Source organism: Olea europaea, chromosome 17 (assembly GCF_002742605.1).
Source record: "Olea europaea var. sylvestris chromosome 17, O_europaea_v1, whole genome shotgun sequence".
Classification (NCBI taxonomy): Eukaryota; Viridiplantae; Streptophyta; class Magnoliopsida; order Lamiales; family Oleaceae; genus Olea; species Olea europaea.
In genome coordinates this window covers 22022889-22036971 of record NC_036253.1, presented here as the reverse complement: position 1 = coordinate 22036971, position 14083 = coordinate 22022889, and the positions used below count along the sequence as shown (strand labels likewise).

The window sequence follows — 14083 nt, the reverse complement described above, 5'->3', positions numbered from 1 at the left end:
AAGATTTCGTAGGATTTTCACCTAGCTCCAATTGAGTCGATCTCAAAGAGGGTGGGTTTCCTTCCAATTGTCGAACACATTCTTCTATCTTTTCTGATTCAGATTGCTCTTTTACAGAGTAAACAAGCAAGTCTCAAGCAGTTCTTAAGGGTGATGAGTCGAAATGTATCTGTCATTGTCATGTCCAATAATTAATCTGACAACAAAAATTGGGTTCATCATCAAATTTGAGCACGTTGAAGACATTGATGGTCATCTCTTCGTCGTTCATTCTAAAGATCAACTGTTCTTTTTGCACATCTACCAAAGCTTTTACAGTAGCTAAGAATGGACAATCGAGAATGAGAATAAGAGGGACATCCTTGTCTTCTTCCATGTCCAAGATAACAAAGTCAACTAGGAATATGAATTTGTCAACTTTTACCAAAATATCTTCAATAATTTTCTTTGGATATTTGATTGACCTGTCAGCTAACTGCAATGTCACTGTTATAGGTTTCGCTTCTCCCAAACCTAGTTTCTTGAAAAGGGACAAAGGCATCAAATTACTACTTGTCCCTAAATCACACAATGCCTTTTTTTTATGTGTTTGTTACCAATATTTTAAGGAATAGTAAAACTTCCTGGATCTTTTAATTTTGGTGGTAGCTTATGTTGGAGTATTGCGCTGCATTCTTCGTTCGGCATCACCATTTCATTATCCTCCAGCTTCCATTTGTTGATAATATGTTCTTCATAAACTTGGCATAGCTGAGCATCTGAACTAGAGTTTCTACAAATGGTATGTTGATGTGCAACTTTTTGAACACCTCCAAAAATTTCGCAAACTGTTTGCCAAACTTATACTTTTGCAATCTTTGTGGGAATGGGATTGGAGGCACGTATGCTTTGACAGGAACGGTTGCCTTAACTCGTGGATTGTCTAATATAGCATCTTGAGTTTCTTTTGTTGTTTTATCAGACTTATCCACGTGTTCCTTTCCCGTAGTGGATACATTTTTTTGTAGTGGCAGCTGGTCTTTTTATTGATATTTCTGGCAATTGAACTCCACTTCGAATAGTGATGACCTGTACTCGTTCTTTAGGATTTGTCTCCCTTGAGTTCTATTTGGTAATGCAGCAGCTATCTGACCGATCTGAGTTTCCAAATTTTTAATTACATCATTTTAGTTCTGAAGAATAGTTTTAGTCTTGTTCATGTACTGCCCTAATAAATCCTCAACTGATGGCTTTCTTAGTTATTGTTGCTACTGTTGTTGGAACCCCGATGGTTTAGTTTGAAAATTTCCTCCTTGACTTTGATTATTAGCCCATGGAAAATTTGGATGATTCCTTCAACCTTGTTTATATGTGTTGGAATAGGGGTTGTCCTATTGCCCCTGAAAGTTATGCGCATAATTAACCTCCTCAAGCTGAATTACATGTGTGGAGATTAAAGGACATCTTTCTGTAATATGATCCGCCTCGCACCCCTCTCAAACCGATTTTGACTGGTGTATCATGTTCACATTTTGAGTAAGGCTATCCGATTTCTTTATCAGTGCTTCCATTTGGACTACTAATGATGTAGTTATGTCAACGTTGTGTAATATTGTTGTCTTCCTTGGTACTTCCCTGTCTATTGGCCATATGGATTGATTTTCTACAATTCGCTCAAAAAGGTCCAAAGCATTATCATAAGGCATATCCAATATCGACCCTCCTACAGAAGCATCGACGATGTTGTGAAATTGAGGTCTCAAGCCGGAATAGAATATGCAAATCTTTGATTCTTTAGGAATTTTCAAAGAGGGGCACTTCCTAGCGTAATCTTTGAATCTTTCTCATGCTTCTGGATAGCTCTCAAAGTCCTCTTGCTTGAAAGTATGGACTTCATTCCTAATATTATGGACTCAAGACAGCGGAAAGAATTTCAATATGAACTTTTGCACCATGTCATTCCATGAAACGATGCTCTCAAAAATTAAGGAATTTAACCATTCACTCGCGCCTTCCTTTAATGTGTGAGGAAATAGGCGTAGTTGAAAGGCATTTGCAGACATTCATTCGTGGTTGATCATACTGCACAGCATCAAGAAGGCCTGAATATGTTCATGAGGATTTTCGATTGATCTCCCAGAGAACCTAATATCTTGATGATTCTGGAATAAGTTGATGACGTCAGGTCTAATATGGAAGTTGGTCTGCCCGAAGGGTGGACAAATAATAGCCGGTTGCACGGGAGCTAGCACTGGATTTACATAATCTCTCACTGGAGCTTCTCCATGATTTGCTACTGCCCTCGGCTAATTTGGCTAAATATGTTGAGGTAGTGGTAAATGGTTCTGAACCTTATTCTAATGTTGATTTTCTGCCGCGTCTCTTGTTTGTTTCTGCTCTCTTATTTGCTGTTTGAAAGTTCTTTCGATTTCGAGATCTATCGAAAGAAGCTCGATCTCGTCAGAATTTTACATAAAAAATGATTTATTGAAAAGAGTAAAATGAGAGACTTAGATTGTTCAATGAATAGCCTAAAACAGATAACGTAACGAGAAAAAATAAAAACTTCAAATCTAAAAATAACCACTAAATTCAAGTTAAATAAATTATTCTTCGGGGCAATGGCATCAAAAACTTGCTCATGTAAAACCCGCAAGTGTACGAGATCCTCAACAAATAATAGATTTGATGAGTTGAGAGTATCGTCCCACGAGAAATAAAATTTAATTGAGTGTACTAATCTTTAATTAGATTCAAAGTAAACAAACAAAATTGATTTGTGATTTTTGATTATTCTAATTTAATCTACAAAATCTTGTAAAATGCGAATTCAATATATACGAGATGAGTGTATTGGATTACGAATCCACCTATTATTATCTATTCCAATTCTTGACTACGTAACTAATTTTGTTCTTGCATTATTGATAATCGATAATTCTATTGTAATTAATCTTTTCTTTTTCAAGAGATATTAAATCTTTCATATTCACGACCGAATCTATTCTTGGTTCGAATTCGAATAAATAAAACACATTCAATTTTACAATTATCTCAAAGATTACACATGTGATAAATCTTAATCCTAAAATTTATTGCACGCATGTTAATTAAGCAGTGGTTTAAACATATTATGGCTTCTCAGTACTACAACAAGCAACCATATATTTAATTGATGATCAAGTAATAAAATAATAAAATTAGGCATACAAGATTAATAAAAAATTGCAAGAATTCAACTAAGCCACATTTCTCGAATTAAAAATAAATAATAAAGGATTTCATCTTCATCTAATACATGAAAAATATTAGTCTAGCATAATATTGGTATTAAACACAAAAGAGTGGAAAGACGTCACAAAATATTGATGGAAAGTGAATAACTCCAATGGCTGCCTTATCAATTCAGCCCTTCAATTCTCCCCTAAGCTGCCTTATATAATGTATAATCAATCCCAAGTGGTTGCCAACGTATGATTTCATAATCCTCCACAGCCGCCCAATGTTTTCTTCTCTCCCCGTTTTCTATTGAATGGATATATAAATTTTGCCCAATTATGTAGATGTCTCTCCTTGGTTTCCCGTATTCTGTCTCTCTCTCCCAACAGCAGCCATGCATCAATAGGTGGTTGATTTGGTGGGGGGGGGGGTATATATACCTCTTTGCTGTCGATTTCAATTGTGTACATATATATTAAAATGTGGAAATTGTACAGGACACCCTAATTATGATATTAATTCCAATATTACATTTCCACATTTTTCACACCAAAAATACTAACATTTTAGAAGTAAAAACTACAAAGAGAAGTCAATATATGCTTCCCTAATTTAAGCTCAAACAATAAGACCACCACATCTTTTCAAAGACTTTCCTTAATCAAAATCCCTTTTTTCAAGCCTTTAATTTCTTCCGTGATTCATTCAAGTTTCCTTTGATCGCATGTGGATTCCATTTTCAATTGTCATCTTGCTAGAAATTCTAATCCCTAAAGCCTCTTGAAAAATCAGCTTTCATCTGCAAAAGAGATCAAAGAAGATTAGTAACATTAGATTTAACTTTGAATTCAAATAAGAAAAATCCTTAATTTTCTCAAGTTCTATTGGATTTTTTTTTTTTTTTTTTTTTTACGTGAACTGCATTTCTCTAAAATCTTATGTTTTGCTAGAATTTATATTTTGTACATAAGCTGTATTTGTCCTGTAAACTTGGATTTTTTGAAATTTTAATTTATCATAATTTGTATCTATTGTTCTGTATAATGAGATGATGTGAAATTAAAATATGTTATCCTTTACTTTTGTTTATCAACGAATATCTACTCAAGATTGTTTCAAGTAAAATATTTTATTACCCCTATAACATAATTTGTTTAATTGTATTTTTGTTGCAAAGTTAGTAACAAACATAGGTATAGCTTTTATTTGATACGTTACTTTTTTCATATAAAAGCGTATAAGATTTTTTTTCCCATGAAATTAATTAAATGTTGTGTAGTAGTGAGCATTTTAGTGTCATATATAATATGTCACGTTGCTATTGTACATTTTTTTGTCATTGGTGAGTAGGTTTAAAGCATCATAGTATGTTATCATTTTCATTGTGTGAACTTAATTCTTTTGCTAATCAGGTTACGTATCAAAACATGTTTAAACATTAGTTTTTGTAACAAGTGCGTTTTTGGGACTTGGAATGTTTGTATTTTAGTCATATATTGTGGTTTCATTTTATCACATGATATATATTAATCTTTTATGAGTTTTCCATCAACTAAGTTATTTTAAATGGAGATCTGAAATGAAATTTATGATAGAATTAAAACAAAATATTCACAGAGAATAATTGAGTTTGCAATTGAGGTAAATAATCAAACGACTTAAACTCATTAAATTCTATGATAGATGAAAATTGAATTAGAAAAAAATTTACGAAACTAAAGACGGTAAATAATAATTCACACGAACTATTCAATTATATAGCAAATTATCATGGTTTCTAACAACTCAAATCTTGTGTCTTTACTCTTTACCTTGTATTCTATATGCGAAAGAAATTTTAGATTACAACAATGGTACAAAAAAATAGTGTTTGTTACATCGGAGTTCAACAAACCTACAGAATGTTTCCTCTACATGGTTGTATTTTGAAATTTGCATGGTTTCAATTAAGAGAATGATGAGGAATTGTAATTAATGACGGGCTATTGTTGGGTTTCAGTTACAAAGAATGAGAGGAATTTATGGAATAAGTAATTTTGATTTACTTTTGCTTTATATCCAGTATTTATTAAATTATAAAATAATGACTAGTATTTGCTGAAATATTTTTATTTACTTGGTTATTTATAATTTTTTCCCTATTAAAATCCCTAGGCAGCCTTTTATTTTTTCACTCCAATACCAGGCCCAATTTTCTTTCTTTTTGATCCTGTTGCCACCTTCTTCTACAATTTGGCGCCCAATTATCTTTTTCACTTTCCATTTATTTGTTTGAGGCACAATTAGTTGCACTTTATTTTTCAAGGCCTCATTTCCTTATAATTAATGCAACTTAATCCTTCAATTTCTTTGTTATTTTCTCAATTTTGATATTCCAATTTTTATTCAAGTGAGATTTGGTTCACATACTTCTATTTAATAGCCAATTGATCCTTTTTTTTTTTTTTTCCCTCCCAATTACTTCAAAACCAATTGTTCGTTGAAACAAACACTAAATAAGTATACGAATTGCACTCATCAAAACCATTTGGGCTTGGCACATCAACCATCTACAATCCAATAATCAACTATGTTAGAAGTAACAATCATTTAAAAGTGTTTTGAGAAACGCACTCCTTCATCGATTCTTCTAAAACCTATACACCATCAATTAAAAGAAAATGTAGAAGAAATAGAAATAAGAAATATAATAATGTTAAGCCCCTGTCTGATTTCTATTACCTGAAAATGAAAATGGGAGGAATAATATTTTTTAGAAAAATTAATAATTGAAAAAGAAGGAAAAATTTTCGATTTACGTGTAATATTATTTTATGGAAGATTGTGTGGTTAAAAATAGAAGAGAGAGAAATAAAATTTAATGTAATTTAATTTAATGAAAATCAAACAGGGGCTAAATAAGAGTTATTATTTGTCTATTTGTCCTATCACGTATGACAGATTTGAAAGGCAAAACTCAAAAGGAAATTTTTTTGAATGAAATCATTTCTTAGTTATTACCCAACAAAAACTTACATTTCTATAACCAAAAAAATCACAAAATAGCAATTAATAAATGAACAGTTGACACCAGTAAAATAACAATATTACGATGTAAATTGTACTATTGTAGAGCTAAAAACATAGACTATATGTAAGAGTACCTTCTCTTATATAATTGACCGTTCATCGTGAATTAAAGGTGAGAGACAAAAATGGCAAATGGATATCTGGGATAACTTTTCAGTCTTCACTTTAACAATTTAGATTTTGGGCTGCTTATTGTCTTGTTAGGTTAATATTTGATTATTATATATATATAAGTTTTGGATCCCCCTACAATGATGAGTCCCTGTGCGATCACTCAAGTCGCACACACTCAGAGCCGCCTCCGATAACAATTACACCAGCAAATAAGCGATCTTCATATGACACTGTTACATTTATTCAGCAACAAACAAGCCAATACATTCAAGTATATTGCACAACTACAATTGACTCCCAAGCTTGTGCTATACGAAACCAGAGAGCCTCTTCCATTCACATACAACATTACAATTTGTTTATTCTGAGCTGCCAATAACCTCGCAAGACAGGGACTCTACACACCAGCTTGTTCACAGAGATCTAGCAAGTCCAAGGTCTACAATACCAAATGATATTCCGTGTCAGAACAAAGACATCACAGAAAGTGTATTCATAATAGTGGACCTCTTACTATCCTACCTCGGGTACAGACAGCTCAAGTCGAAACTTAGGACCATCATAATGATGCAGGACCGGCCTAAAAGCATCTTCTTCCAAAGCCTTGTAGAGTTTCCTAACTCGAATCCTTACCTAGTCCAGAACAATGAAGTAACAAAATAAATACTTTATTTAAAAAAATAGAATAGGATATAAAGCTGAAGTGGATAGGTTATACAACCACATGTTACCTGAGCAGGGAACCTTGACTCGCCTTTACACTTTTTATCTTCCCAAGCAGTAGGATCAATGTTCGAACCCCCAAAACTGGCTGCCTATAGTGTCAGTTTGAGGAACAATTTAAATGCCATTCATTAAAGATGCTAAATAAATTATGTCATGCTGAATGGAAGAGTTAATAAGTTCTGCATAAACCGCATAATTACAACATCAAGGTTTGGAATCAGGATTTCACTTCAGTGAAATATTAATTGGTGTTTATCATGTCTTGCCTGTTCAGACACTGTGGTCTCTGGTGCCATAGACGTAAATCCAGAAAAAAATAATAAAACATTGCAATGTACCTCAAAAATACCATGCAACTGGTGAGTAGTGTAGTTGTAGAGGAACAAGGGTAAGCCTGGTGTTATTGTCCTCACAGAGTCTCTATATCTTGGTGGTAAACCTGCAAAAGAATGCACTAGGATGTGAGTGAATATCACCAGCACATTCAGTATAATAAAGTATGTGCAATCAGAATCACCATATGGCAACATCCGTGGCTTTAGATCCATGTAAGAATGAAAATAAAATTCCACGGCATACAAAATCATCAAGATTATGTCAATCAAAACTTAAAAAGACAGGCTATCATAAAATTGAAGTAGAATATTGGCATCTACTAAGCTCGTTAATTCCTATCAAATGCACTAGAAGGTCAGGAAAAAAAATAAAAAATAAAAAACATACATAGATGTCGATATTGAAGTGAGAACAATTAAGTAATGGAGACATCAAACATTCTTTGTCAGAGCGAACATCTCTCAAACTACTTCCGAATAGCAATCTTGTATAAAGACTAAGCAATTTACTAATCAACAAATGTCAACCATTCAAGCCCCACACTACCCAAATTCATGCTATTGATTAAACACAGATCAAGATAATTGTGTTTGCAACAAATGCATTCAGGTCTCCTGACCTAGAGCTACAAATTACACAATGGGAAGGCCCAAGGTTTCACTAGATAGATCTTAAGTTCAGGCAATGATCAATGCTGCAAGAGAGAAATCATCTTAGTTACCAAACAGTTGTCTCTTTAGATCTTCTTGCATCGTGTCGTTGTTGCAAACAAAAATATATCCACCGAGAACCTCATTCCTGGGAAGTGCCTCTGCAGCAGGCAAGGTCTTAAACCTTTTGTCAGCTGCATTGCTTGCATAATTGCCTTCTTCCTTGTCATTGTTGCTTTTGTAGGGCTCCTTGCTGAGGTTGCTATTGTTATATTTGCTTCCAGAAATATTTCCCATAAAGTTGGCAACAGGATTGTGATATGCAGCATTTGTATCATAAATATTCCTCATAGAACTTTTCATCACATTCTCATTCATTTTGGTCTCCAGATTTAAAATGTTGAAATTCAAACTATCAAATTTGTTTTCTCCCTGAAAGCCATAATTATCTCTGGGCCTTATTTCAGCATAACCCTTTGAGAGATCTAGGTTGATCCTTCTTTCGCCTTTTGACCTAGTTTGCTCCTCTAATTTAGTAGCAGCCATCAACCATTTTTGATCCTCAGAATTTTTTGAATGTCCTCGAAGCTCATCTCCCAGCCGCCAAAAGTCCCGAATACTCTCCATGCTGCAGAATATCAAAATCAATATACATAAAACATTATTGTTAACTAACCTACCCAAAGAAAATCAAGTCATTTGGCACACTCCCGTTTTTTTTTTTTTTTTGCAACAAATATAAGAAACCATAAAACATACATGTTTTATTTAGGTTATTCAACCTTGAAAATATTTGCAAACAGAACCCTAAAATCAGGTTGAGTTCCACACATTCCTGTCTGTGCAGCATACAGTGGAAAATGCTTTTTAATATATTGTAATCTATAACAAATAACATATACATATAGAAGATTTTTGAATATAAACGGTGTCCAGAATATTATTTAAAACATTTTATCTGGGAAGACGTTCATACAAATTTTCCAGAACTAATTGGAGAATCTTAACGAGCTTCCCGAAATGTCATCACACAATACAACTTGAAAGAAACATAAACTACAAAAAATTATGCGTTCTCTTCAAAGTGGAATACTTTTATCCAAAGCTGACATCAAGCCTTAACCACATACATCCAAAATCAAACAATGCGGATCAACCATTGACAAATCAAAACACTAAATCACAACTCAAATGTAAACTTGCAGTTAATTTACCATCTTAACTCACCAAGCACAAAATTATTTTATGAAAAAGAGCAAAACACAAATTCTTAAAATCAGCTTTGATGAACGAGAAGTGCTCAAGTTAAAGGATCAGGACAAAAATCGTCAATTTGAACAAACCCTAGGTTCATTTATGGATTCAAAGCTAAAAGCTGAAGCTGGAGAGAGAAAATACACACCTTTATCTCCTTGCTGGCCTGAAATCAGGAAATGCGAGGGGAAGAAACAAGGTACATTTCTCACTATATATGTGGTTAATTTCACTAATGACCACTGTACTTCAATTAAATTCAGGTTCATCGCTAAAATTTATGAAATATCGCATTTCAACCAGTTCAGCAACCATTTTTCAACTGAAAATTCATAAAATTTAATTGAAAATTCTAATTTTTTGATGTCTCGACACATGGACATGTAGGAATTTCAGTTAAAAAATGGATATCAAAGTGAATTTGCATTCAATATGAAATATTTTGTAAATATAGAATGAATGAAAGTTTAGTGGTCAAAGTGACACAAAGTAAAAGGTTCTGTGGCCATTAGTTAAATTAACCCTATAGATGTGAGACTTCAGTGGAAATACCCTTGATGTTTTCTTTAAATTCAAAAATGCCACGGAAATTTAAATTTATTGGGGAAAGAGACAGCTCGGGCAATGAATTGGTGTATACGCGCTAGTACACTGCGTGAGTTTTATCGTTTATGTAGGTTTAGCGAGGTAAACCACGCGCTGAAGATTGTAGTGGGAGTGGGTCTACTGATGTGGACAGCGTTTACATGTCACCGACGAACAGCGAGAGCTGAAGGCAAGGAGCCTGAATCCACGGGTAAAAGCATAGCGTCGCTAGTATGAAATCGAATTGATTGATATCTAGCTGCATTTTTTTTTTTAAATAAAACAAAATTAAATCTAAATTGAGATAGTTAATGATGGCAAAAATTTTCGTCCCGCCCAAAAAATACACGATAAAAGCATAGGGGCGCTAGTAGGAAATCGAATTGATTGACATCTAGCTGCATTTATTTTTTTAAAAATAAAACAAAATTAAATCTAAATTTTAAAGTAAAAATTTCCTCCCTGCCCCAACGAATTGGCAGGGTGAAGAGTTACAAACCCATTTCATGAAGAGAAAAAATTATAAAGATAATAAAAAGATAAAAATAAATAGGATAGCAAACGGGGTAAGTTGTCGTTCTCACCCTACAAAGCGGTGCAGAGCGGAGTTTGGGTTGGATTGGGTGGGCTAGGGTGGGACGAGGAGCGGCTCCGTCCCGTTGCAATCACTAATGATAGTATACTTTCTTTCATATCAAATTTGACATTTAATGATCACGATATTAAATTTTAAACACCAATTTTTCTGCTTGTACAAAAGTAGAAGTGGGTATGACATTCGAGTCGAGCGACTCGTAAAAAGGGGATTCGGGCTCGTATTTAGACGAGCCGAACCCACTCAGCTCGCCTACAGGCAAGCCCACAAGTTGTAAAAAAATGTAAACAAAAAAGTCTTAAAAATTTTAAAAAATTAAAAAAAAAAACCTTGAGCTTGTGGGCTCGGCTCGTGAGTTCACGAACTTGGCTCGTACTTGAACAAGCTTGAATGACGAGATGAGCTCGTGGGGTACGTGTGACTGCTAAGTAGAAGAGCCAAAATTTCAGCACATCAACAGCATGAGGTTGATCTCCTTTTTGTTTTTTGTTTTTTTTTTTAATTGGATACTACCATGTGTATTCTGTGAAAATTCAGGCAAAAAATTTCTGTACACATAGCACTTTTGTTTAACCTGGCTTGTGAGTTAATTTTGATCATTCTGCATTATTAATAACATTGAGTTGATTTCAAAGTATTTTTTCTGATTTTTGGACGTTTTCTTTCGTTTCTTTCTTGCGAATCATCTGCTACAATAAGTCAATAAGATAATCACTATCCTACTCGACGTTAATTGATATCAGAGCACAAAATTAAAATGAGGGTGAAAAAGTAAATTTATTATACTTAACCCCTGTTTGAGCCACATTTTTATCTCATTAAAATGAAAAATATGACCGTTATCTATCACGTCAAGCCACCATTTTTGAATTTCTATCTCTGGTGTGGAGCCCATAACGACTCTATTTCTCATTCTCATTATAATGTGGCTCAAACAGGCTCTTACAATATTTGTCGTAATAGTGAGGCCAAGTTGCTTTGGAATTAGGGTCATTTGGAGGTAGACACCCATTGCACCGTTTGAAAAAGAAACTTTTCTTTCAGTTATTACAAGTTTGAGGCAGGTTCTAGGAGAGTGTAGAGATAAATAATAAAAAACCTTTTTAGAGAATTAGCTTTATTGCTAATCTTTACTAGGTGGTAGATTGACCTAAATGCATCCGATAATAACTTTTCCTCTAACCCCTCAATGTCCACAAAAGGAAAGGCACAACTATATGTGCCTACCCATTCGAAGAACGTTGGGTAGGGAAGAGGTTAAAGGAGTCAAGAACCTCGTGGAAAAAATGACTTAACCTCATGTCCATCAAATTCTTGTGAATAGAATTACAATCGCAAGGTGAGCGATTCCTAAATTGTTTGAGACATACTAGTTTGATTTCTTCAGAAATATTAAATTTACTTCTAATCTCAGCCAAGTCCCGTTTGATAATTTTGGAAAATATCTTTGAAGTCTCATAAAAAAATCTCTATCTTTGCCCCCATTAGAACTCATAGGTTCATTTGAAGGCTCGTTATTTATGTCCCTAAGTTGTAGTCATTCTCCTTACCTAAAGATTCACAAATTTATACACTTATCAATTTGTGTGACCACCATTTGAGGTGTAGCATCACAATGTAACACATTTACAGAGGATGACGATGATGAATTTACCCTGTTTTCACTAAATCTAGAGCTAGTAGCTTAGACACTAATGGATCCGTTTTGAGAATCACTTGGGAAAACATTCTCCAAAATTGAATAATCAAAAACTTTCACATAAAAATTCATCGTGTAGCAGTAAATGATGAATAGAGAAAGAATATGCATGAGGAGAAGGAAAAGAACAAAATTAACAAACAATTGGATGCAGATCTGAATATCCTCATTTCGTATAGTCATTTCTCTTCTTGTTCGTGCTGGAGCTTAGAATTAGTGTTTTTAGGTAAGAAAATTCTTGGTTAGATGAGAGAAATTTGTTAGTCTCATTTTCGAGGTCTACAAAACTATCATTAGTCGATAATCTACTATTCCGCTATCATATGAGTATCGACTTTTCATTATAATTGCACGATAATTCATTATCACACAAAATTCCATGAAAACAAGTTTTAATAAATGTCTAGATATTGATCTAAGTTAGGAAATCAAAGTCTAAAGTCAACAAGTAACTTGTTGGTTACAATTAAACAAAGATTTGGAAGATGTTATCCTAAATCCGTATCGAAACTTTGTATTAAAGTTACATGATGAAATCATATTAGCTAATATTATTCAATTCAATTCTTCGGTATCACATTACTTCCATAGAAACAAGTCTCCATTAAATATTTATTCACCAAACTAAGGGGGTGTTTGTTGGGCATTTTTATGTAAAAATGTATTTTAGAATAGTAAATTGATGTGAAATGTATGGTTGAGAAATAAGGAAAAGTTTTTGATTCACGTGTAATATTATTTTAATAAAGAATGTGTGGTTGAAAAGAAGAAAGAGAAAAATGCATTTTGAAAAAAATGGCTACCAAACGGGACCTAAGTTAAAAATCAAATTTAATTTTATAAGATGGACATGTAGGTATTAAGTTACTATTAAATAAACGCTACCAAAATTACAAAAGGCTCCTATTCGGTACCAATTAAAATTTTTTAATTTAAAACAAAGTCAACAATTCATTTTAATCACATATCTTATGGGTTCACAATTTTTCAACCATACATTTCATCCATTTTTATCAAAATCTACTAAAAATTTGATTTTAAATTCGCAAGAGCTAATTTTGTTCCCAAAACTAGATCCCATTCTTCCCCCTTATTTTATGAACTCCACAATTCCATTTCCCTGTCCACCAGCATCCCTTTCTTTTTTAAATAATTTAGAGAAAAGGGGATATTATTAAAAAAAAAAAGAAAAAGAAAAGTGGTGGAGAAAAAAAGAAGTAGATGGCCCACGTTCTCCTATCCTGGCTGCAAGTAATGATTTTGAGATTTGAGCCTTTGATTTAAATCGGCAAATCAACTTCTATCTTTCTCTCCTTCGCCGTTTTTCTATACTCAGCAATGCAATGGAGTACCAAAACTCCGGAATGCTATCGAAAGAGCAATTGCTTCATCTCTTTGACCGTTTTGCTTTTCTCACCTCACAGCCTGGTAAATTTTACTCAATGTTTCTTTTGCATTTTTATTCATTTGTTGTTTTCTTATTCCCTTTTTTGAATGATGCTTAGATGTGAAGAAACGGATTGCTGATGCTGTAAATGATAAGCAGGTTCCTCTAAATTTCTGCAATTGTCAACAAAATAGTATTAACATTTTTCAATTAATTTACAAGACTTGTTTTAAAGTTTGAATCATGAATGTGTGCATTTTATTAGAGAAAACAACGTGCAGAATGAAACTGTCGGTTCAAGGCTGCCGAGGAACTTTAACCTCTGTTCGGATCCCATTTTTTAAGAATAGATCTTGTAAAAAATTAATTTTTTGAAGAGTGTGGATAAAAATAATAAAAAAATTTGGGTTTATATGCAAAATTATTTTATTGGAATAATGTGTGGGTGAAAATGACTTTTGGTTGGGGGG

The 14083-nt window shown here is 33.4% G+C and overlaps 2 protein-coding genes across 3 annotated transcripts in view; one reads left to right on the top strand and one right to left on the bottom strand.

Annotated features, from left to right (window-relative positions):
* Positions 1–6535: 6535 nt before the first annotated feature.
* On the bottom strand, positions 6536–9598 carry LOC111365417 (B2 protein-like). 2 transcript variants are annotated; one of them, XM_022985942.1, is made up of 6 exons: positions 9496–9598; positions 8165–8721; positions 7446–7546; positions 7113–7196; positions 6904–7014; positions 6536–6820 (listed from the first exon to the last, which is right to left on the bottom strand). In XM_022985942.1, exons 2-6 carry the CDS (start codon positions 8718–8720, stop codon positions 6779–6781), a joined length of 894 nt encoding a protein of 297 aa, XP_022841710.1. In that variant the 5' UTR covers position 8721; positions 9496–9598; the 3' UTR covers positions 6536–6778. The 2 variants fall into 2 exon arrangements, with proteins under 2 accessions (XP_022841710.1, XP_022841711.1); XM_022985943.1 differs by lacking the exon at positions 9496–9598 and adding an exon at positions 9321–9438.
* Positions 9599–13409: 3811 nt separating this feature from the next.
* Positions 13410–14083, top strand: part of LOC111365416 — a 3956-nt gene continuing 3282 nt past the window's right edge. The window contains exons 1-2 of the mRNA XM_022985941.1: positions 13410–13654; positions 13732–13772. Of these exons, the coding sequence (XP_022841709.1) occupies positions 13570–13654; positions 13732–13772 (126 nt within the window). The 5' untranslated portion in view covers positions 13410–13569. The remainder of the gene's footprint in view (positions 13655–13731; positions 13773–14083) is intronic.

What these genes read in the sequence shown, in the direction of transcription:
- LOC111365417 (XM_022985942.1), bottom strand. Translation starts at nt 8,720, where the DNA reads ATGGAGAGTATTCGGGACTTTTGGCGGCTGGGAGATGAGCTTCGAGGA. An exon ending in TCTAAAGAGACAACTGTTTG is followed by an intron (nt 7,547 to 8,164) that starts GTAACTAAGATG and finishes ATTCTTTTGCAG; the next exon opens with GTTTACCACCAAGATATAGA. An exon ending in AGTTGCATGGTATTTTTGAG is followed by an intron (nt 7,197 to 7,445) that starts GTACATTGCAAT and finishes CTGACACTATAG; the next exon opens with GCAGCCAGTTTTGGGGGTTC.